Source organism: Pterocles gutturalis, unplaced genomic scaffold, assembly GCF_000699245.1.
Source record: "Pterocles gutturalis isolate BGI_N339 unplaced genomic scaffold, ASM69924v1 scaffold11137, whole genome shotgun sequence".
In the NCBI taxonomy this organism is placed as follows: Eukaryota; Metazoa; Chordata; class Aves; order Pterocliformes; family Pteroclidae; genus Pterocles; species Pterocles gutturalis.
Window position 1 is genome coordinate 4049 of NW_010108001.1, and position 24275 is coordinate 28323.

Genomic DNA, 24275 nt, shown 5'->3' on the forward strand with positions numbered 1-24275 from the left:
GTTGCAACCTATTCATAGATCTGTGGTGTTGTGTTTTGCCTTCTGTACACTTCCTCACTTCTTACAGTATTGTTCCTCCACCTTTTGAAGTGTGAAGGTCAAGATAAAATCTTATTACCGACTCACAAAAGAACAATGCTGGTAAACACTAGGCCTTGGGTACACCTGTGGATCTCTGTGTTTGTTCTTTTCGGGGACCAAAAAGCTGTAAAACATCTGAGAGCTGTACTAGCAAGACAGTACTCTTACATGTGTTACTGGGTCATTTGAGAGAATCCCAGGGTCAGGAGAACTCCTGTGGAGCTCTGCTCGGGTGGATCAACTAGCTGTGAGCACTTTGGTCATCTCAGAGACGGTGGCTAAGAAGGGAAAAATAGTTCAGTAATTCCTTCAGTACCACATTACAGAAGTTGAGACTCCCAATAGTAGTTTCTGTGCTTCCTACCCTTAATCCGGCATCTGTTCGATGTGTTCTTTTTACTGGAGCCAACTTTGGTATTTAATTTTAAAGAGCATAAAATTACAGAATTTCACAAGTGTGTATGAATTGCTGTACCTTTGTAAGTGAGGTGTAGATCCTGTGGACCTTGCAAGACCGGCTCCTAACTCAATAAACAGTTTACAAAGCATTCTGTATTCATTTATTTAAAACCACTCTAATTAAGACTTCCGGTTTTAAACACTTTGTTATAGTAAACTTATTTTGAAATACAGCGTTTCGTAATTTCACCGTGGTCTCCATGGTATCGGCAGTAGCCAGACTACTCCGTGAGCTTTACTCCCTGTGGCAGAGTGGGTGAAGCCAGACTTTCCTCCGTGCGCTGAACGATTGTGCAGGTTAAGAAGATTCTGTAGTATTTGGAAGCCTGGAGTCTTGGAAAGGCTGTGACACTGTTACACCTGCTCCTTTGAAGATTATCGGTTTGTTTTGCCTGCATAAGCATGCTAAATGCTGGAATCCAGGGTTCAATTTACCATGATTTGCTATGCCTAGCATGGCAGCCTTCCTGCATGCGTGAAAAGGGATCATTTCAAAAGCAAATCGTAGTGAGTGATAGCTGAGCTGACAACTCTTTTTATCTGACTTCAGTGCTACACAACCAAGGAGTTTTAAAAGATGGGGAAGCAACATCTGTGTTTAGAAAATCATGACCATATGTTCTATAAACTTCCAGAAATACAACCTCCGTTCTCCTTTGTGCACACCCACACATGGTAATTTTAATAGTCCTGGAGCTGGAACTATTATCGCAGCTTAATACAGCAAAGTAACTGCAGACAAGCTTTATGAAATGCGTCATCTCATTCAGATTTCTTTCCTGAAAGGTTTTAAGTAGCTCTGGCTTGGCCCACTTGTTCTTTTTTTTTTTTTTTTTTTTTTTTCCCTTTTGTTTTGGCTTGTTCACTCTTTAAAAATCACTCTTTAGTCCTGCAGTATATATAAGCAGCTTTTCTAATCTTGAGGACTGCGTGATGGTGTCCCTTGGAGCCTTTCTGCCCAGTTTGAAAGCTGCTTCCCAGCTTTTTTTCAAATGCTATCCAACTGTAATTTGTTCAAAAGAAAGAGTCAAATGAATAATTAAAGACTTTGGCAAGACTTCTGTACAGGGATGTGTTCTGGGCAATGAAATATCTCCTAGACATCTCTTCCTTTTTTGTCTTTTTTTAAGGGAAATGTCTTTTGCAGGCAGGTGCATGCTCTGCACTGGGTGGGAATATGCTGGTTCCAATCCACAAGCCAGTGTATCATAAGGGATTTTTATTTCAACAGGCTGTTACACCAACCATGCTACGCAGCTTCCGAGTGTGCGTGCAGCTGTAATAGAAGTTAAGAGATATCCTAGGTTGCACTGCTTCAATTACTTCATTTGAACTGAATTACATTAATTACCATGGGAGAAGGATACAAGGCTTGTGTAAAAAGTATATAATGTGGAAATTAATATTTTGCACTGAGCTAAAAAAACAGTATACCCTTGAAGAAAGTCTGTATCTTCAGATTTCCATGAACTGTGTGTGGAATGGTTTAAATTAACTGATTTTCTGTCTGCTTACAAGTAATCTGCTGATGAGATTAGTCTTGTGTGTATTTTAGGGCTAAAGCAGCTGAAGGCAAGCAAGCTACAATTTAAACATTTTATAATGTACAGATAGGAATTTTTCTGGATCTTTGGGAGCAGTAATACATATACATACAGATTTTAAAAGTTCTCTTCTGAAAATCTCCTGGTGACTACAAATGAACTGTAAATGGAGCATCTAAAATGTCAGAGCACGCCAAAGTAAGCATAGCAATGACTTACTCAGATTTCTTGTAGGTTTTGTCAGGATCATTAGTATTAAAAATAGAAACAAGCTGCAATTTTGTGATTGTATTTTTTGAAAATATGAGGAGGGGTTCACAGTTCTAGTTACTTCCTTTTCTTGTACTTTAAGGAACTGCTTCATCCTTGGTAGCATTTAAAAACTGTAGCAGCATTTGTTTGACAAGTGTACTGTCTGTTTAAGTGTCTTAAATTTCCATGTCCTTCTAAGAAACCAGCCAGATCTTTAGTATTTTGTCCCATTATGTTGAGCTAATAATGGATGGCTATAGAATGGTTATAAACCCATTGACAATCTGCTGTGGCATGGATTTTCCTGCATAATTTCAAACCCCTTATAATTAGAGCACGTCAGAAGTGCTGCTTGCACTGTAGCTACCTTTGATTACTATTTTAATGTTGTTTGGGTTTTTTTTTTTTTATTATTATCTGCACTTACTATCCCTCTTCTTTCACCATGGTTTCTTGTTTTCTTGGTGTACTTCTTTCTGTCTTCCAGCCTATCCCATAAATGTGTCATGCATCCACCTCTACGGTTTCGGAAATACAGGCAAAGCAGATGTGAAACCAGCACCCTCCAAAATGTGCAGGACAGCAGCCTGAGCCCTCCTACTCTGCTGTCTTAATCCTTGATAGAATCGCAGCTTAGCAATAGCTTCAGTGCCTCTTTGCTCAAGGAGCAGTACAGCATTGACCTGATTATTTTTGACAAGAGCTCTGAATAACAGCACGGATGCTGACCCAATGTTGTGCTAATTTTGATCCTTTTCTTACTGAAGCTAGAGCAGCAGCTGCTTCACGCTCAGACGGTCTGCTCGCATGCTTATCGAGATGGTATGACATTGCCGGCGTGGGAATGGTTATGAAGGCAAAGTTACCTTCATAGCAGCAAAAAGTAGATATTTATAAATGGAAGTGTGAATTCCTTCAAAGTGTGAAAGTGTTTGTTCAGGATAACAAGTTTTGACGGTAACGTTGGTTAGGCTGTAATAATAGTCCACTTGTTCTCAGCCAAGTTTTGCAGAGGATCAGAATTTCTCTGAAACTTCTTGAGATTGATAGTACAAAAAAGGGAAAAAGTTCTGACTTGAAGCAAGAGCCGTGCAGATGCTGGACATGTGGATTTCTCTCTTTTAGTTGACAGTAGCTCATGTTCTGAGATATGTAGTTGTTAATCACTCCTGGCTGTTTTCCTGTTCTTGGATAGCTTCAGAAGAACTTTTCAACTCCGGGCATTATTATCGTTTCTACTGTTAAGCTACTTATGTGTAGGTGATAGAATAGTGATAACTTTTCTTCACTTTCCAACAGCGATTTTTTCTTATGCTTCTTGTCAGATAAGTGGCACAATATATATGCCATTTGTCTATAGGAACAATTGTAAATTCAAAGAAGTTTAAGGGCATAGAAGTATTGGAGCCCCTGGAAAAGCATCAATACATTTCCAGGTTCTGAAATTAATTAAATCTAGACCAGGCAAAATCCTAATTTTCTTTGCAGGAATACTTGCAAACTGTTTGTAGAGCTTATAAGAGACTGTCATGCCTAAGCATACTCCTTCCTTATTTTGGTGATGCAATGAGTTAGCAGTGTAATCTGGCTGAGAAATAGAGGTCTACTACTATTTTTTCCACTTGCATGGTGTATTGAACTGGAAATAAACCCTTAAGACTTCTCTACTGAGCAAAAAGGACTCACAGCTTGCCAGCTGGAAGGCTTGATAGATCTCTGTGCTGGTTTTGATGGGTTATTCAGTTAAAATTTCAGCTGTGCTGTGGGATCACTTCATAGGTGATGACTTGCTTAGACAGCTACCTCCGGTGAAGAGTTTTTGAAACTGGCCTTTTCACATCCCTTTTCGCTGTACCATCCCTTTTTGCTTTACCAAACTCAACAAAACCTGCCTTAGAGACCTTTCGCTGTTCTTTGATTAAAGTTAGTATTGACCCAATCATATCTTCCCTGCATTTCATATGTATCTAATGTTGGTGTGATGCCCTCACCAAGTTGGTATGAAAAATTGAGAAAAACTTGAATATTAACAATTCCTGGTGCTTTTGGTTGATACTTTAAAATTCAGTGTATGGAATTTTTTTTTTTTAAGTGTGTTCTTTGTCTTTTCTGATGGAAATCAGTGAGCGCAAATGTTCTTGGATAGGTCTCTTTCTGTTACCTAATATGCATACAGTAAAATTACTGCAGCTATGGAAGAAGATATTTTATTGTTGGTCTGTTGGGATCATCTTGGCCGTTGTTGGCTGTGTCTATTATTCTGTATCTATTTCCATTTCTCTCTTTGACTAATGGTGCTGGCACTGCGGAAACCCACTGAGCTAAGCTTGCTCGCTCTCTCGAGTCAAAGTCAGTTCTGCTAGTGGGGGTGTGAACGGAACAGGGGAGCTCTTCAAAAGTGCTCCGGAACATCGTTTTAAGTCACAGTAGTTTCTAGAATATTACAAATCTTGATTATGAGTCGCTGAAACTTAAGTTGTCACCTCCCTCACCAATATGGAAGTGTTAAATTCGCATCTTCAAGAGTCTAATTATGTAAGTAAACCAGCGTTACTGCTTTAGTTAAACCAGGGGGATGTTTTCCTCCTCGGGTAATTATGCGTTGACTGTATAATTAGTGTTTTGTTCCTACACGCAGAGCAGTGAACAGGAAGTTTTTCCCTCTCTTCCTGAGCAGTTCCTTGAGAGCATTTCCTTGGACCTCCTAGAAGTCTCAAGGATGGCCTTCTGGGGTTTCTATAAGATGTATTTATTTGTCTTGCACTAGCAATGAGAAGTCGATTCTAATCTCATGCATTAAGCTGTATATTTATCTGTGTTTAGTGTACATTGTTTGCCTAGCTTTTATAAGCTAATGTATGTGTTAGTGATGTTTCTCTTGTTTGTTATTGCTCTGACAATATGTGTCATAGTATAGTGGATCAGTATTGATTTTTAAAATATTTTTCAAATGTATAAAGTACTGTAAGATGCAGAATAGTTTGTGGCACCCCGGAAGAGATGCGTCTCTCTTGATTCACCAAATAACCAAATGTAAATTTTCATAGTTTGGACACTTGCCGCTTTTGTTAGATTTTTCTTTCTAGATGAGAAATGTGACTTTTATGTTTCCAAAATTATGAAGTGTGTGTTGTTTCTTATGAACAAATGTTTGTGTGATCTCAGGCAGAAGTATTTATCCAGGTGGGAAAATCTTTCAGCAGAGGTGGGAAAATGTGTCTAACACCTATCAGTCTGAAAACAACGCTGCTTATTACAGCCAGACATAGTTCATGCTGCTCTGGGTTCGCTCTCCAGTTGGTTAATTTTCTATTTGCAGATTTAGTCACAAAGATCACAGCTCCCATTATGCAGCCTTACTCCATCCCAAAACATGACCAAGGCCGGTTTGTGCTGTCACCATAATGTGCTTTTTTCCCCTACATACTTGTTGCCTTGTGTAGTGTTGTTCTCCTGGGCGTTGACTCCTGTGATAAATCACTCCATACTGTTTGCAATGTGGTTATTTTATCGTGGTATGCTAGGCACGTGCCTCTTCTGGAGCCTCTTTAGTATGTTACGTATTATTTAAGTTGCAAGTTTGCGTCTTCAGAACTACTTATGACTGGTTGGTGATCTTGATTCCTCCCACAATGACTTTGAGTCCTGTTTCGGTTTTCATTATTTTGGTGTGCTAGGAAAACTTAACTTTTAATCTGGCCATGCAGTTAATTTACCCAAAGTTACACAGTTTAGGCAGTAGATACAAGGAAGCACTTGAAAAAAAGGCACATGTAAGCTGTTAGATGAACCGGGCAGATACATGTGGAATATGAGTGGGTGGTTTACTTGAGTTGCAACTCTAGTTTATGGTAGGTTATTAACTTCGTTAAGCATACTTTTGTTAAAAATTAGAATTCTTATGCTTTTATTTCTTTCTTCAGATATTTATTCCACGTGTTTTTACAGGCTGGAGTGTTTGGGTTGTCTAGTTTCACTAGTTGTGTAGGTTGTACCTGTTTAGTTGTGTGTTTCTCCAGCGTTTCTCTAATACAGGATTGGAGATCATGGAGGAGGTGAGCAGGCAGGTCAGAGACATTTGAACTGAGCTTCACAAGCTTGCAGATTTTACACATATCTCTTCTTTAATCTTGAAACATGCAGAATGTAAGAGTAAAGGAACCTCACTTAGCAGTCAGTTCTGATTTCATGAGTGAAAATTTTTCAAAACCTCTTCTTGTGCATTTCCATAGCACACAGGTTATAATCTCCTATTATGCTGTTACCCAAAGTCACGGTGTTGATGGGAACAATAGGAGTGAAGAGCTCTGCAGTTCTTCCTGCAGATAGCTATTCGTATGTCGAGGTTTGGTTTGGTTCTTTTTAGAGGGGGAAAGAGGTACTTGGGAGCGGGGAATGGATGATGAGAGGAGCTGCTTGAACTGACACTGATGCCTCAAAAAAATTCTGTGTAACTGCTGCTTGCAAAGTCTCTTGTAAATCTGTCAGCACCTAGTGAATGTTTTTGTGGTTTTTATAGTATCCAATTTTGAGCCTTCCTCGTTTTCTGTCTTTTTTGACATATGTAATTTGCTGTAAATCTGATGTGGGTGATCCAAATACAGAATTTCCATTCCTCCTGTTAAACTAGGTTATTTCTTGGTTTCTTTCCTGTTTCCTAGAAAATATTTAGTTATTTATTTCTTAAAAACAATCTAGGTGGAACTCTCTATACAGTCTCTACTTGTCTGTGGTTTGGATTAATAGCAGAATGCTGATTGAAATATTTGCTCAGCAATTAGAAAACAGCTTCAGGGAAAGAAAAAGAATTTTGCTGGACTGTATTTTTTGTTTGTTTAGTGCTTTTCTCAGGTGTTTTAGGATGGCTCACCTGTGCAGAAGGATTTCTGTGTACTGTTTGCAGAAGGTTTTAGGTGGAGTGACTTGGATATTTAAAACAGAAGTCAGGAATCCAGAGTGCTTGGATTCTGCGTTGATTGATGGTAACTCCTCAGATAACAGCACAGACGCAGCTAAAGACTGTTGGAAGATCAGCCAGAAACATTAGAGAACAAGATGGAGTGGTATGAGGGGAGGTACCAGACCCCGAGTGGGAACTCAGCTGTAAGGTATTGGGGGGCTTAAAAAAAGGGAAAAAATGGAAAGAGATGTATAAACCACTTAGAATTTTAAGTGGACAGAGGTAAAATGGAAACTAAAATGTTGGTATGCTTTAGTTCCTGTTCTGTGTGACAAGTAGGACCATATGGGTGTGCAGTGGTATTTTTCAGTTATACCTGAAATAGTAAGTTCTGTCCTCATTAAGGACAGCAATACTGTCCTCCTTATATTGCACTTTTAGGTGATCTGAGCTTGAGGGATGTCTGATCAAATTCTTCTTTCCATTCTCTTTGTTTTTTGTAGTTATGCTCCACTTGTCCATAGTGCTTTCCAGAAATAAACTTAGAAAGTTACAGTATTTCTCATATCAGCAAAGGCAAGATTTTTTTCAAGAATACTTTATGGAAGATGCAAATTGTAAACAGCCACATCAAACCTTTTGTGCAGTCCACATCACAAAAAAGACTTTTTTTTGTCATGGGATTTGTAGCCCATACGTATTCTGTCTTCTAGGTTTAGAGTTCCCTTTTTCTTATAGGTTTCTTTATTTTTACAGTGCATTCTTGACTGAATTTAAATTGGTGTTTCCAGGTCACTGTGACTAACCTGAAGTCTTAAGTAAGAACAAATTTATTGTTGTTAATTTTCAAATAAATTCAAATGCAAAAACAACCTTTCTGTTAGATGAAATGACTCTAATATTCCGGCTGATGAAGTTGAGTTTTTAAGTGAAACCACTGTACCTTTTATAATAATAAAGCATGATACTGATTTCATTTTGAAGAACATAGGAAACACAAGATGCTAATACTCAATGGAAATAACTTACTTTCTTAGCTTCTTTGTTTTTATAGGAGTAGTATGAATTCTGTTGGATTTTTTTAGGAAGTTTTTTTCCCTCTAACATAAACATACTGTTTCTTTTTAGGGCGCCAATGCCTCTGCTTTGGAGAAAGAGATTGGTCCTGAACAGTTCCCTGTGAATGAACATTATTTTGGCTTGGTCAATGTAAGTGAATTTTCTGTGTTTGTTTGTTTGTTTGTTTGTTTGTTTTAATTCATATCCTAATTTTGAATTAACAGGATTCTCTGTTAGAACTTTATCTATGAGCACTTCTAACTTAAAGCAGGACTCTGCATAGACACCACATCCTGCAGTATGGTGCTATGCCTTGCTATTAACCAATATATTCGATACAGAAAAATAAGTGTATTTGTAACAAAGTCTTTGAGAGAAACCTTCCCACTCAGGTACATTTCTGATTATAGGTTTTTAATATTTAGCTAGAAAAGACACTAACTAATGGAGTGTGTGTATCATTCATATGCTCTTCTAGAGCAGAGAGATTTGATTTTACACTGATGCTGCAGTGTATGGGAGCCTTGAGGTTTTAAAATGAAAATGTTACTTCTGTAGAAACATATTTACTTGTGGGATTAGTGGAATTTCTTCTCTGCAAGGTCATAGCCGGGAGATGAATGACATTGGCTTGGTCGATAATTTTCTTACATGTAGTAATACTCCTTTTTTCACTTTTCAGCAGCACTGTGTAAGAGTGAATCCTTCTAAAAAGGTTTATTTTTTGTGTGTCAGTTTGCATAGATCTGACTTGACTGGGATCTGTCGGGCAGTAAGAGTTGCCTGCCTAAACTGACTGTGGAAGGAGTGAAGCGTTGATGTTGATTTTGCCAGTGCTGCTGGAGGAGAAAGGCAGCTGTTGCACCTGGGACATCTTTTGCCAATGAACATAGGAAGTTAGTTAAGAGAAACAGGGGTTCTGTGGCATCATTTATATGATGTGAAGATGCAGTTGTGGCAAAACTCACTGGAAACATAGGTATACTTCGTCATCCGGGTACATTTAGTTGAAAACTGAAAGATGATCTGTCTTTTGACACACCGAGTAAGGTTAACGTAGCTGCTGAAATGTTATTTGGTGTAGCTCGTTAGAAACTCATTTAATTGACTTCTGTGTGGGTTTCCAGCAGTTTGTGTTCTTGGACCCCAAACTATCTAAACACATGGAGTTATATTCCTTAAGTATGGTGTTAATGGCCATTCCAAAGCTGCTGAGGTTTGCACCATAATGAGAAACATGGAAGGCATCTCCAACTGGAACAGAAATAGTGGAGTGAAGAATAGTGTGGAGAGGGAGGAAAAACAGCATTCTAAAAATAACTGGAATTATTCTAACCACATCCATTCTCTGTTTTGAAGGACAGAATATGACTAATACTGTTGTGCTTTATTCCCTGCAACCTATTTCTTTAGGATGTTTGTTTTCATGCTGTTGTTCCACCGAACTTTTTCCTAAACTATTTCTAGTTCTTTCACAATTTGAAGTTAATTGCAGCGCTTTAAAGAGGACAGTTTCATGGCTTCAGCATCAATGCTGTAAATGTGTGGTTGCACTGCAGAGAGAAGCAGGTGTTGAACCTGTGGACAATGGAAGCTTTAACTTTTTTTTTTTTTTTTTTAAACAGTTATTTTCTCTTTGGATCAGTGAGCTGAACCAACTTGCCTGCAGTCAAGCTGTTGCTAAAGCCGCTGCAGGGTGTATGGGAGAAGGGTCTGGCTGCTCCTTCTGACAGCCTACTCAGATAGGTCACATGTGACATTGAACTGCAGTGCAAGAGGGATGGAACAATGCTTTCATTCTAGAATTTCATCTCAGTTTTCATTTTAAAAAGCTTCTGTCTCAAAATAAGCCTTCAAACTTTATTTTTACATTGAACGTGTAAAATTTTACAGGTTCTTAAGAAGTTAGGTAGTAGTGACTCTAACTACAGTCAGGTTTAAGCAAAAACCCTATGTTTTGGCTTCTGTTTAAAATATTTATTTATACCAGAGAAACCATGACAAAAAGATTTTAAAACCTACATCTTTGTACCTGTTTTTCCTTTGTGTTTTGGGTAACATTAGACTTTATACACCATTTGTGTGTTTGATCTGTGCATGTAGCTCCAGGTTTGGAAACATTCATCAGCCCAGTGAGAACTGCCTTTGCCAGCCTGCTGTTTGGGCTTCTGCCAAGGACCAATGGAGAGGACTCTCTCTAATACAGAGCAGGGTAGATCAATAATTGAGATATTCAGAAGTTTCCCAAAGCCCTGGATTGCTCAAAGTTGGAAGGGTTTTGTTCTAACATGAAAAAAAGTCAGAATTACTGAAATAAAATGCGTCACATGGTCTTTTTGTAAAGTGCTTGGCATGCAGTAAAATATCTACAATGCTAAGATCCAAGATATTGATTTCAGGAATAAAGGTTCTTCCACATTACTCTATGTAAAGGCGAGAGCAAACAAAGAGTTGAAATACTCTTCAGAAGGACATTTTTAAAACCTAAAGCATGCCATGAAATGAATTTTTCACTGTGTCACTTCGACTACTGCAAAGCATCTCGCATCTTACTGTCAGGAATTTTTAAAGCAATTTGGATGGAATTTTAATTCTTTAACTCTTCCATTTAGTTTGGTTCTAATAATTTCTCTCTGTATGGATGGCATTAAAGCAATTGACTTCCTGCTTTTTGACATGATTTCTCCATTAATACACTTCTGAAGTATTATTAACTGCTTGTTTCGTAAACTTTTTTGACTTGATGCACCATGGCCTTCCTTTTTTTTTTTTTTTTTAAGGTGGCTAATTTCTGGTTTCTTCTGTCTCTTAATTTTCTGGGATTATTATAGACAAATATATTAAATACCTCATCTGAAAACAATATTATTTACTCAGACTTTTGGTAGTTCTCGTGTTTTATTTTGTCTTGTATGCAGATTTAGTTAGCATGATGCTTATTTGTTTTCTTAGGTCACTAACAAGCGTATGAGTGAGGTTCTATCCTAATTTGCATGTTTGTTCAGCTTGCATATTTGTTTTCCTCATGTCAATAAGTTTTAACTGCTGTTCCATGTTGTTTGCATATGGTATAAATTAATATTAATGTAACTATAATGCTGTAACCTTTTTAGCTGTGTAAATTAAACTGTTAATTTTCTCTTTCAGTCAGCAAACTGATTATTAACTTGAAGTCACTCTGCTACAGTAATGACACCAAATTTTGCTGAACAGCAGTGGCCATATTCTCTGAGCACCACTTAACAAAATGGTCTGTGTTCTGTAGGCAGATTTGTCTGCTCATTTTGTTTATTCGAAATATTTTGCTCTCGGTGCTCTTGAGATGCAGAATCTCATTACCAGAGTGTCTGGGGACTGGCAAACCCAGAATTTGTTTCACTTTTTTGAAGCGACAGCATTGTACAGTACAGTTGCACTATAAATTGCAAATAAACAACTCGGGAAACCATCCTGTATTTCTTGTGGACTGTACGCCGATATCTCAGCTGTGTTTCTTCTTTTTAAGCAATGTGGAACACTGCCTCTGGAAGTTTTCGCTGTCCTCCTTTCTCTGAGATGACACTGCCTTCAGATACAGCAGATGCAAACCAGCTGCCCTTTGAATTTGCCTGCATCATGCACTTCTCATAACATTTCATTATCAACAGGAAATATTTAGCAGATACCTTGCTAACTATCTCTAAAAAGTACTTTGTGCATCTGACACAAGCAAATCTCGCATCCGAATTCATGCATTGAACACCGTCGAGGCACAGTGATGCTGACGGATGCTGGCTCTTCCTTTTTCTTCTTGTCCCTCTCTTCTGCTGTATCACCGGCACCCTTCCACACCAGTATGGGCAGGATCTCCCCATCAGGATTAGTAGCATGCTGTATCTCCAGCAGTTTTGATTTTGTGATGAGCCCTCGGTTGTTTTTTTTTTTTGTCAGTGGTTTCCTGCTTTTTTTTTTTTTTTGTGCCCAATATCACTGTGGCTTGTCTTCTCTTCCTTTTCTTGCTGTTTCCAGCTGTCGTGATACAAGGATGAGTCTTTTACACCATGCCTACCAGTATTTTCCCAATAAATGAACTCTGACAGACAACTTTTCCCTTTTCAGTATGTGACATTCTTAATGAGCAACCTCTTTCTTTTAACAGACCTAATATGAAAACATTTGTTTTCCTTTTGTTCTGTTTTAACCAGTTCGGCAATACCTGCTACTGCAACTCAGTCTTACAGGCACTTTATTTTTGTCGTCCATTTCGGGAAAAAGTTTTGGCATACAAAGTGCAGCCTCGAAAGAAGGAAAGCCTCCTGACATGCCTCTCTGATCTCTTCAACAGTATTGCTACGCAAAAGAAGAAGGTGGGAGTCATCCCACCCAAGAAATTTATCTCCCGATTGAGGAAAGAAAATGGTAAATGAATAAATGAATTTTTAATGCAGATTTAAGCGTACAAACCATAAACACAGCTTCCTTTTTAAGTGAGTCCAAATTGTCAAGTTTTAACAGATTTCTGGAAGATTTTTTGAACTCCTGTTTGTGATGTGAATTTCACCACCTCTGTAGCATAGGAAAATAGATTATATCAGAATTGTGCTATATTGTAAGAGGATTAGCTAGATATAATTGCTTCTGTACCTTCTCAGATAAAGTACAGAGCATGTACACAAGTTCCGGTTATTCCATGTTGCCATTATATTCTGTAGAGGTCTGCTGCAAGTCAGTGCATTTCGGGTCGTTGCTAGAAATTGTCATGGGCTAAAAATCCTCACAGAGTTGGTCAAAGTTGAGCTCTCGAAGGAGTCCTAACCACTCGCAGCCTGCTTTCTTACATTTGCAGTGGGATAAATTCCTTATGATGAGAACTAGCGGTTATTTCCCAGGGCTACTTTCTGAGGAAAAGTTCTTTGTGTTGATTTATCATCTCTGCTTGAACTTGAAAAGATAATAAACTTATAGTAGGGGATTTTTGCCCCTTGATGCTGGACTTAATGAACTAATGGCCCGAGGCAACACATCTGAATTTCTTTATTTCTCTCCCTCCCAAAGGAAGAAAAACCCCAACCAAACAAAAGAAAAAGAAAAAGAAAAAAAAAAACCAAAACTAATCATGGTTTACTTCAGTTCCAAGAAATGCCCAAACTAAGTTTCCTTTATGCTGTTTTTCAGCTGCCTGTTCCTTGCACCCTGAGGAATAGGTGAGGGTAACCTAACATCCGTTGCAAGAACAACAAAGTAAAATTCTTCAAAGGCTCTTAACAGTGTAACCTACGGTTGTGTAATAGGGTGGAGAAGGGGGATTGCTAAATGCATAGTAACTTCATATTCTGAAGTATCCACATTTTTAAATTCTCTTTGGTCTTTTCCTTTCCAGAATTATTTGATAATTATATGCAGCAGGATGCACATGAATTCCTAAACTACCTACTTAACACTATTGCTGACTTACTACAAGAAGAGAAAAAGCAGGAGAAGCAGAATGGCAAACTCCAGAACGGCAGCATTGAGAGCGAAGAAGGAGACAAGACTGATCTGACGTGGGTCCATGAAATCTTCCAAGGAACACTAACCAATGAAACCAGATGTCTTAACTGTGAGGCTGTACGTTTAAAACAAAACCAAACCTCTTAGATTTTGCACAGGTTCTGGATCATTTTCCTTAATACTAAGCACACTTTTTCATTTATTAGGATAGATGAAATTGCACTCTCTCTATTAAAATGTGGAGCATAGCCTATTTTATGACTGTATCACCTCTATGTTCAAACCAATACTCATTAAGGTATGTTTCTCAGAAAAAGCATAGTGTTTTTTCTGTTCCTCCTCCCTGTTTCCATTGAGGCAGTCTGCACCTGGCTGATATAAGCTGCCTTTTTGTCTTTGTGTTATTTCCTGTGTCAGTGATTGATAGTTTATGTTGTGTTTCTACATGAGAGTCGCTCACTATTTATTTAACTCTGAGATTAACTGAATTTCTTGAACTGGAAGTCTGTGCTTTTGGTGCTGGGCCATAGCCACTCTATTTGAGAGCAAAAGGAGTGCCACAAAGTCTAGAATCAGAACCACACCACCTTCAGACCAGGAATTTGTAGTTAGCCGTGTGCTATGTCTGATTTAATATTTCTCAAAAAATGAAAACCCAGACGGGGAGAGAAAAAAAAGAGAAGTGATTACAACTGAAACGACTGTTCTTGGCATTTGAAATCTAAAATTATGGCTATATGGTGAGTAGGAGCTCTGAAAATGACATTAATAAGATTCTGTCTCAAGAATTTTGAAATTAAATGTGACTGATCCATAAACGGAAATATGACTTTCCTAACTGCTAACCCATTTAATTGCAAATCCATCTGCCTGCTTCTGCACTTCCTGTGAGTGTTTACTGTTAAACTCTAAAATGCAGCAGAGTCTACAGTCTACAAAGTGGAGTGGAATTGGAATACAGTTAAAGCTTCTCCAGCTCTGAGAGCTTCGAGTGGTTAAAAACTTGGTTTTGCCAGTGAAGTAAGCAGATGTGTCTTGAAGTCTTAAGGGGTAGAGATGTTTTGCAAGAAAGGTTTCTGAGTTCGGGTTTTTTTGGTGTTTTTCTCTGGGTTTTGGCTTTTTTTTTTCCCAATATTCCCCTCTGGATTGTAGCATTACATCAGAGAATTTCTTCAGTTTTGGCTTACCTCAAGAAAGAGTCTCTGTGTGTTTGTGTATATTTATATTTATTTTTTATTACAAAGCTGTCTACTTGGAACAAGGATATTGCACCATTCCAGAAATGGTTAAAAGAAATCTGCTGGTTCTAAACTGTTACGAAATATTTCTTCTTATTTTTTTGAAGGTTAGTAGCAAAGATGAGGACTTTCTGGATCTATCGGTTGATGTGGAACAAAATACATCAATTACACACTGTCTAAGGTAAATGACAATATTTGTGAGTGGAAAAAATACCTGCCCTTGGTCAGAAGGAAAGAGCCTGACTTAGTCGCTTTGTTGTGCAGCAGGTGTAGGCTTTGACTTATGGTAAAATATGTCCTGTTCAGAGTGCTGTTCATTTTATCCTCATTGTGGGTTTTTGAAGCTGCTAGTTTCTTAGTGGTTTCTAGTAGTTAATGACTACGATGATTTCGTAGTGGTATGTAAGATTAATTTTTCACTTCCTTTTATGGGCATTTTAATTTGTTATGTCATATAGTCAGGTTTCATCAAAACTAAATATAGTTTCATAATAAATTCTTGTTTATTTTCATATTGTTAGTGCATTTCAGTTGTCTGATCCTGACGTTTGTGGTCAGGTGGGTTTTTTTCTGATATAAATTTGCTCCATGTATTTGACTGCTAGATCCAAGGCTTATCAGCTGCTAGGATACTGCAAGTTGCAAATAGCATCTTTTTTTTTTTAATAGCTGATAATGCATGTATAATTGCTAGGAGTTGAAAGACAATCCAGACTTCAGCTGGTCAATGGATAATGGCTGTAGGTCTTAACATTTAATGTCTGCCGCCAGAGAAAACAGGGAGTGGCTACCCCGGGAAACAAACCACTATCACCTTATTGCTGTTTATTACCCATTGGGTCTCACTTCTGCCTAGAAAGTATGAGCTTGATACTTGAGGGTTTAATTCCCAGATTTTTTCCAGCTGAACATTGATGCTGCATCCCAAGACTGGGACAAATGCACCTAAAATGTGTTTGGGAGGTACGAGCGATAAGAAGAGGAATTTCATCTTCTGTGTGTACTTTGTTTTTTCAGCATTATTAACTTATCTGACTTCTCTGTCATTTCCACAGAGGGTTTAGTAATACTGAAACTCTGTGCAGTGAATATAAATACTATTGTGAGCAGTGTCGCAGTAAACAGGAAGCACAGAAGAGGTAAGGTTCAAATATTCAGGTTAATGCAAATGAATGTTCTTAAAATGGACAGCTGTTGCAAAAAATACACCTGTGAATTTGGTAAAAAAAACCCAACGTAAGACTGTTGAGGTCTGTGTTTGTTGGGGGAGTAAGGAAAAGTGGAGAGACCAAGTAACTTCAGAGAGAAATGAAGAGATTAATTTTGTATTCCTCCCAGAAGAGCTTATATCTGGTGCTTCCAGACATCCACATTTTCCCCAGTTAGCATCAATCAGCTTAAAGCCACTGAAAACCTTCCCATCTGCTTTCCCTGTGAATACTGTATACAAAAATCTCATTTCTCACCTCCTACTTGGTCACAGCCAGAGCAGCAAGACAGATTTATTCCGTCTATTTCTTCCCATTGATGCGATGAAAAATTGATGTTTTCAGCATAGACAGTTGTCCTGTATTCAGATGTCAGCTGCGTAATTAATATTTCAGAATAAATATTCCCTATTCTTACTGGAATGTACATGAGAAAAGCAGCCTTTGGAAAATCTTCAGTAACATCTAAAATGTTAATGCCTTTTAAGAAGCTTCTTCATATTGAAACTCTTCTTGAGCAAAGCTTTGTTTTAGGTGATTTGCTAATGCCTTGTTCTTTGTTTAACATATTTTTGTGATTCAGAATGAGAGTGAAAAAGTTGCCCATGATTCTAGCTCTGCACTTAAAAAGGTTCAAATACATGGACCAGCTGCATCGATACACCAAACTCTCCTACCGTGTAGTCTTTCCCTTGGAGCTCCGGCTCTTTAACACTTCAGGAGATGCTACAAACCCTGACAGAATGTATGACCTCGTGGCTGTAGTTGTTCACTGTGGAAGGTATGTTGGGTTTGTGTTTTCTGGACCTTAAATGCTTTTTTTTGAAATGTGAAAGGAGTCTGTCATCCATGTGCCATTTTTTAACAGTGCAGTGGCTGACAATATGGGAGCATGCTAAGCAGCATCAGAGCTAGTTGTCAGAAAGTTTTTTTTGTTTTTTTTTTTTTTAAGTGTTTTGGTCTTTTCCTACTACTTTTTTTACTGTTTTAAGTTTTGCTTTCTGACTACACAGTCTAAGGTTTGCTCTTTTATCACCTTTCAAAAATGGTAGCAAGTCAGACAAGTTGTTTCTTGGAGCTGTAGCAAACTAAGACCAGTCTTTAAAAAAAAAAAAAAAAACAACAAAAAAACCCCACTCCCAACCCTACTTTCCAGGAAGGCTAAATGAAATAAAAACAAATCTTGGAAAAACACTAAAATGGAATTAAATTATAGTTCTCATGCCGCTACTTGATAAACTATTGTAGTTTTTTTAGAAGCTGGTGCCACCACGTGGAATAAAGTGTGTACTGCGGATTTTTAAAAACACCCTTATTCATTAGATTTTTGTTGTAGTGGTTTTTATTCTGGTTTTAGAAACAAAGGGGAAAAAATTTAACCACTTTTAGGCAAAAAGCAGTCATGGAAGGCAAAAAAAAAGCAATTTGGTTAAGTCTAAGAACCTAAACAATGTTATGAGGAGTATTAGACAAGGTTCAGAGATGGAAAATCTAACTCTGCCAGTAATGGCTGGAATCATGTGGGAGAGCAGTGGTCCTGCCTTTGGAGGCACAAGGGTAATAAGTCTTCAATCCTTTTTTTTCTGGCAGTGGTCCAAATCGTGGACATTATATCACCATTGTGAAGAGCCATGGCTTTTGGTTGCTGTTTGATGATGACATTGTAGAGGTAGGTGTGCTATCACATGGTGAAAACAGGTGGAGACAGTGTCACTCTCCAGCTCTGTTCTTATGTCTGGGGATTAGTTTTTGTACCTATGAAAGTATTTCAGCAAAATCTCTGCATAGAATAAGTCTGGAGGTTTCAAAAAGTAAGCTTCAGGAATGTCCTGACTCCTCGGACATGGGGCGGCGTGCACCTGTGCAGGCTGAAACACCACAGTTGTGTTCAGGATCTGAAATGCTCTTATTTCAGCCCACCTTTTGGGCTCCTTTTTGGTGCTAGCTTGCTTTGTGCTAGTTGCATTTCGTTGCTGCATTTAAGAACTTCTAACCATTTTTCCAAGCAGTTTTCTGCAACAAATTAAAGTGTAGAAAAAGATTTGGGAGACTGCAGTAAGGTCCGGAGGGTATACAAAGATGTTTGCGCTATTTGCAATAATGTTTGAACAGTCTGCTCAAGCAAGTTTTTCCTTAACTTTTCTACTAACATACCTATAAAGACTAGTATCCAAAATATTTCTGTATCCATGTATTTCACATAATTATTAAGCAAATACCACAGCAGTATCTTTACATGTATCTTTTGTAAAGATGAAAATGTACTATTTGCCTCTGAGATCTCACGGTCAAGGTCTAAGTGTCTAAATACACACAGCAAAATCCTTGCTTGTGCTGAAACAAAGATGTAGTACATTCTCCTCTTTTTTTTTTTTTTTTGTTTAATCTTTGCTTAGCTTTGAGTGACTTCCTGGTGATTTGGATAGCCTGTATGACTATGAACAGTTGCTTTTTCCCCATTATTATATTTTTGGGGGTTATTTTCCTCTCTTTCTATCATGGCTGAGGTATGTAACTGCATCAGCTAGTTCTGGAAATAGTGTTCACTTCAATATTTTTAATGAAAGTATTCACTATCTTTTCCGAACGCAAACTTTAAATTTTAAAAGTACATGTGAAATAACCATCTTGTTGTTCTATATTTGTCTTCTATCAGTCACTTCTATGTTGTATCTTAGCTTTTAGGTCAAAACAGAATCTATTTTTATCTGCAAAAACTGTTGGCGCTTCTACAGATGTGCCAAAACATAGCCTTTAAATATGTGCTGTCTGTTATTGGACAATAAATTCAAGGAGCTGTCACAAGTAAGCTAGAATGTAGTTCCTTTCCCCTGGAGGGATACTTTTTTTTTTTTCCCCTTCAAGCTGCTTTTCTAAATTGAATCATGGCTTTCTTTTTTTTTTTTTTTTTTTTTTTTAAGTTCATCTTTTATAGAGTTTATCTAAAATTCTGTAAAAATAAAGCTCTTTGATCTGAAATTTCTCCTTTTAGTGTTTTCCATGGTTCTTGGAGTTTTCACTGTCTTGACTAGGATTAGCAGCGTACCCCTGTCCTGTAGCACTGTCTCTGCCCCAGCTGCGGAGCCAGAAGTTTAAAATTCCTTTTCCTGCTAGAAGACTCTCCCTGGCTGGCGTTTGCACATGATGTTTGTTTTCTGTGAAATTTAGGCTTTGTTTTTGCTGCTGGTGGAGGGCATGAAAAATTGCACAGGAGAGTTTTGCACGTGAGTCATTTGAGATCGTTGGTCCTTTCTGATGAGCTCCTCGACCTGCTTTGAAGAGTGTAGCATAAGGATTCCTGCTTGGTTTGATTTCTTCACTGACTGCCCATTGTAGCTGCTCCTGCCTTCTAAGTGTGTGATGACTGTGAAGTTTACCTCTCGTCTCCCGCTGTCTAGGAAGTGTTGTACCCTGTCTCTTTTCTTGACATTTTAGAACTCACCTGAATTTCTGGCGATTCGGTGACCAAGGAGGGCAGGGCAGTGGAGACTGCTCTTCCTCCACTGGTGCCACAGGCTGCTGGAAGAAGCAGCTGCAGTTTTACTCCTCTGTTCTCTGTCCCTGCTTAGTCACCAGCTCTTGAGATTGAGTTCCTTACTGGTGCTGTAGGCTATTCACTGCAAAAGTGAAGTGAAGCCACAACTACTTTTGTCAGTGCCATCTGCTGCCTGAAGAGATTGAAATATCTCCTCTGAACTTGACTAAGTACTATTTTCAAACTGCTTGTGACTGGCCCGAAGTTGACACCACAGGAAATATGTCCTGTGTAGGACATTACAGAGGTTGTCCTCAGAAATGGAGTGGCAAAAGACCCCAAAACCCCAAAACCTGTAAAATGTGAATTCTGCATAAGTTTCTGGGTTTAGGGGTAACCACAGGAGCCTTCTGCTCTTCAGGGACTCTAAGAACATGAAAGCAGATTTTTTTTTTTTTTAATTTTTTAAGCTTTGGAGAATTAACATTGTAGGTGTGAACTGCCTACATAGCAAAACAGGTGTTAGTCAGATGAGTAATGATGATGAGTGCAAAGCCCTTGTACCTGTGTACAGATATTGCCACTGAAAGAGAACACAAGAGAAAGCTTTTTCCCTTTAAATACAGTTTAAAAGCTTTGTTGCTTTTTTGGCAAGTGATATGAATTAATATCTCTGAACTGTCAGTAGGAAGTAGTTTATCCTTGTTACCCACTAAATGTCAGAAGTGGTGAAGTCATATTTATTTATCTATTTGGGTTTGGTTGGAAGGCCAACTTTCAATTAAATGGAAGATAGATGGTAATCAAACATACTACAGCATATGTGAAAAGCAACTGCGTCAAATCCAGGAGGTAAATCAGTCCAAATGGGATACTGCGCCAAGCAAAATTAATTGCGAATCCTGAGTAAATGATCGCTGGCTAGTTTGACATGTTGTCATTAGAGCAGCTAAGTGATACATCACAGCGACAATGTTTATCTGAAACGGAGAGGGAAAAGTGGCCATCCAGGGAGTTCTCCAAATTGAGAAAAGGGGGAGAATGATTGCATGTCTTCGCTTAAATATTTGTTCAGAGATTTGCAGCAAGGTGAATGCTGTGAATGGCGTGCAAGAAAAGGATTTGGTTTGGGGAAGCAGAACGGTTGTCTGGAAATGAGCAAAGGATATATAAGGCTAGTGAACAAGAAAAAAATAATCTTAATGCCAGGTGAAGCTGCAGAATCCAAAAAGTAGTTGTGAAACCGTCAGCTGGTTGTCACTCAGAAGCTGCAACTGGGTAAAACTTTGCTATCCACAATGTATGTGGTCAGCTAAGGATGGGAAGAATGGAGTCTATATAATCCTCTTCCACTGTGTTTTCTGTGGATAGTGAAATTAAAAAAGGAAGTCAGTTTTGCGATGATAAAACTAAAAATATCTGTAGGATGAATTAATCTGTATAAAAACGTTTGAGTTGCATTCAAAATGAGTAGTGGAAGTAGGCTTGATTTCACAGCAAGCTAGTTGGCACTTAAAACATGTTTGAGTTGTCTGCTAAATATATTACAAGGAATGAGGAATGTTCTTTTGCTATTTTCCTGTTAAAATGTATATCTAACAGTCTGTAGTAGGTGCTAGGTTAATAAATGGTGTGAAAATGCAGAAGCCCTCAGTACGGTATTTCAGCTTCTCTGAAGTCCTTGAATGGAGAAGAGAGAAACACAAAACATCCATTGGGGGTCTTTTTTTCCCCCTATTTTTTTTTAACAGAAAGTGTTTAACAAAACTATTCAAGGGAGAATTTCTGCAGCTCTGTCCTGCAGTTGATGCATCTTCTGGAAGCTTATGATGTCTGTTTTTCTTGTGATTCAAGGCTGGGAAAAGAACGGCCTAAACTTGCAGGTGGTTGGGCAGTGCCGCCTGGAGAAACCAACGCTTTGGTGTTTGCAGGGGATGCTCGAGTCTGCTCCGTGAGCAGTGATTTAGCACACTGCCAAATGGATTCTGTAGCTGAGGAGGCTCCTCCATGGAGTCATAGCTCTGTCTCTTTCTTTTCAAATGTAAGCACAAGCTGCTCTCTGCTGCTCCCTCTCACGATCAAAGCAGGTGTTCAACCCAGAGCCTCTTCTGTTCGTAACGTATCTTTGCTTGCTCAACTTTATTCCTTGGGGAATAAAGGAAAACTTTAGTCTCCCTCTGCTCCTCCACAACAAATTCAACCTACTTCAGCCTCTCATCTCTGGATCCAGAGTCCTAAAGGTATTTTAAAATACTGAAACACAGTGGAGTGCTGAGCAGCGTGGGTCACTGGGAGTGTTTTATTTCAGTGTCTTGGTCTCTACCCTTGCTCTCTGCTGACTGCAGAATCAAGTTCAGTAATGTGAAGCCAGTTGTTCTCAGGAGCTGGATCAAGACTGTAGAACTTGTGTCTTGAAAAGCCCTTTGAAATGCCCTACAGGCCTTGCTGGTCGGAGTACAAAATGAAAACCTGCTTTTCTGCACATAGTTCACAACTTTAAACAGGAGCAGACCATTTAATTCTGTTAATATGGCAAATAATTTCTTTTTCTTAAAACACAACCTTGAGTTAATATTCCAGTAGGCATTGTGCCAGCAAATCCTAAGGAAGGAAAGCTCTTCAGAGACCAGAAGATTGTAATCAGTTGAGCTCCACAGATTTCATGGTATAATTGCCAGCAGCACTTGCAGGACCTCTCTACATAAGAAGGTCACAAGAACTTTAAAATCCGGAGTTACTTTATCTGAATGTGAAATCTGCTCAAGATGGTCCTTATGTACGCCCAACTGTAAAAAAATCTTCTTTGCTGATCAGTGACTGCTTTTTAATTATTTTTCATTTACATTACAAACCTATAGTCAGGAAAGGTAACAGCAGTCTGAACGAGAAAGCGAATGTAAAAATTACATGTACTCTTTGAAGGATAGATTTTCATGGATCCCTTTTTTATAGTCCAGCTTGACCACCACTTCTGAGAGGTTTATGATTTCTTAATTTCCTTTTTTTCGATAGTGAATAAGGTAACAATTGGGAAAAATGTTTTGTTGTATTTGGTTGGATTCAATGATATTGAAATTTTTTTGTATTAGTACTGCGTGGCTTTCCAGCATCACCCCCAAGAACTGAAAAAGAAATGCTTTGCCTGGGAAAGGGATTCTTAGGGTGGTGTCTTGCCTGAGGCTAATTATAACTCTCATTAATTTTTTCAGAAAATTGATGCCCAGGCCATTGAAGAATTCTATGGGTTAACATCAGACATTTCCAAAAACTCAGAATCTGGATATATCCTCTTCTACCAGTCAAGAGACTAAGACAAAAGATACGTGTGTACAAATAAAAGAAAAAAAGGGATCAAGATATGTCCAAATGGAACATATTTGTGACAGCAGAAGCAGTTCCTCGTTGTTGCTCTAGGACCAGGACAGACCCAGCGGGGCGAAGAAACGCTTCTCCCTGCCGTTTCATGGAGGATTAGTGCTGACTGCCGTAACAAGAAGAGCTTTTGTTCCAGTTTTCTTTCTGGGCTTTTTTTATGTGCTATCTTCCAAAATCTGTGTTACCTCTACTTGAAACCTGGCTGCTTATTTGTTCATGAACTGAAGAAGAGATTTAAAAGTAGCATTGTAGAATTTTTACCATTTAATGTTGGCCTGAGGCTATACCTTGGTTTCTACCATCGTCGTTTTTCTGTATTTTAGCAGAATGATTTCAATATTCAGTGTCAGCTGAAGGCATATTTTAGGATATGAACAGCAGCTGGTTGCTGGATATTTTTGGTGACTCAGACTTGAGAAGCAGTACAAAGCTAAGACATATTGGAAATGTCAAGTCTGTAATTTTTATTAAAAAAAAACAGACAAAAAACTCTCTCTGCAGCATTGTAAATTTCCCCATTATGCATTATCTTGGTTTTAGATAACACTAACAGCACTGCTTCTTTTCGTATTTTTATTTTTACTGTTCTGTTTCTTCTTCAGAAGGTGTAGAACTTCATCCATATTCAGCCTGGTCTATTGTGCATTTTTCTTTTGAAGCAGAAGTTTTGACTCAGAGCCGTGTTGCTGCAGATTTAAGGGGAGCAGGAAAGCAGTTACCTTTTGAAGAATATGTCTGGCAACCAGTTGCTTTAGAAAGTTTGAAGTTACAGCATTTCTTGGAGCTATTGCGTTAAACCAAAAGTGCCCTCATTCTGAACCAGGATCTGTTTGACATTTCATTCAGTACATGGTAAACTGATGCAACTCGCCTTTCAAATCTATGCTAATACACAGAAACAGAACTAGTTGTGAAGGGTTAACCAAGGGAAGCATTATTTATGGAACTAACCCAGTTGTTCTTAGTCTTCAAGATAATTAACAAATAAGAAGGAAAACAAACAAACCAACCAACCCAGACATCACCTTGCTAAGTGTTCCTCATCATCTGTTGGTAACCTTGGTGTTGATCTGGGAATCGTAACATCCCCCTAAAAATGCTTTGATTATTTTACCTCTGTAGACTTTGCTTAACAGGGGAAATTGTTAGTCTTTTGAAGACTGAAATTAAGTAATTATCTGTTACATGTGTATATGTTATAATCTCAAGTAT

The 24275-nt window shown here is 38.3% G+C and overlaps 1 protein-coding gene across 1 annotated transcript; it reads left to right on the top strand.

Moving 5' to 3' along the window:
* Positions 1 to 12368: 12368 nt before the first annotated feature.
* LOC104461035 (ubiquitin carboxyl-terminal hydrolase 12-like) lies at positions 12369 to 24060 on the top strand. Its single transcript, XM_010072472.1, has 7 exons — positions 12369 to 12693; positions 13655 to 13881; positions 15110 to 15186; positions 16061 to 16144; positions 16797 to 16994; positions 17804 to 17882; positions 22898 to 24060. Exons 1-7 carry the CDS (start codon positions 12441 to 12443, stop codon positions 22997 to 22999), a joined length of 1020 nt encoding a protein of 339 aa, XP_010070774.1. The 5' UTR covers positions 12369 to 12440; the 3' UTR covers positions 23000 to 24060.
* Positions 24061 to 24275: the final 215 nt, after the last annotated feature.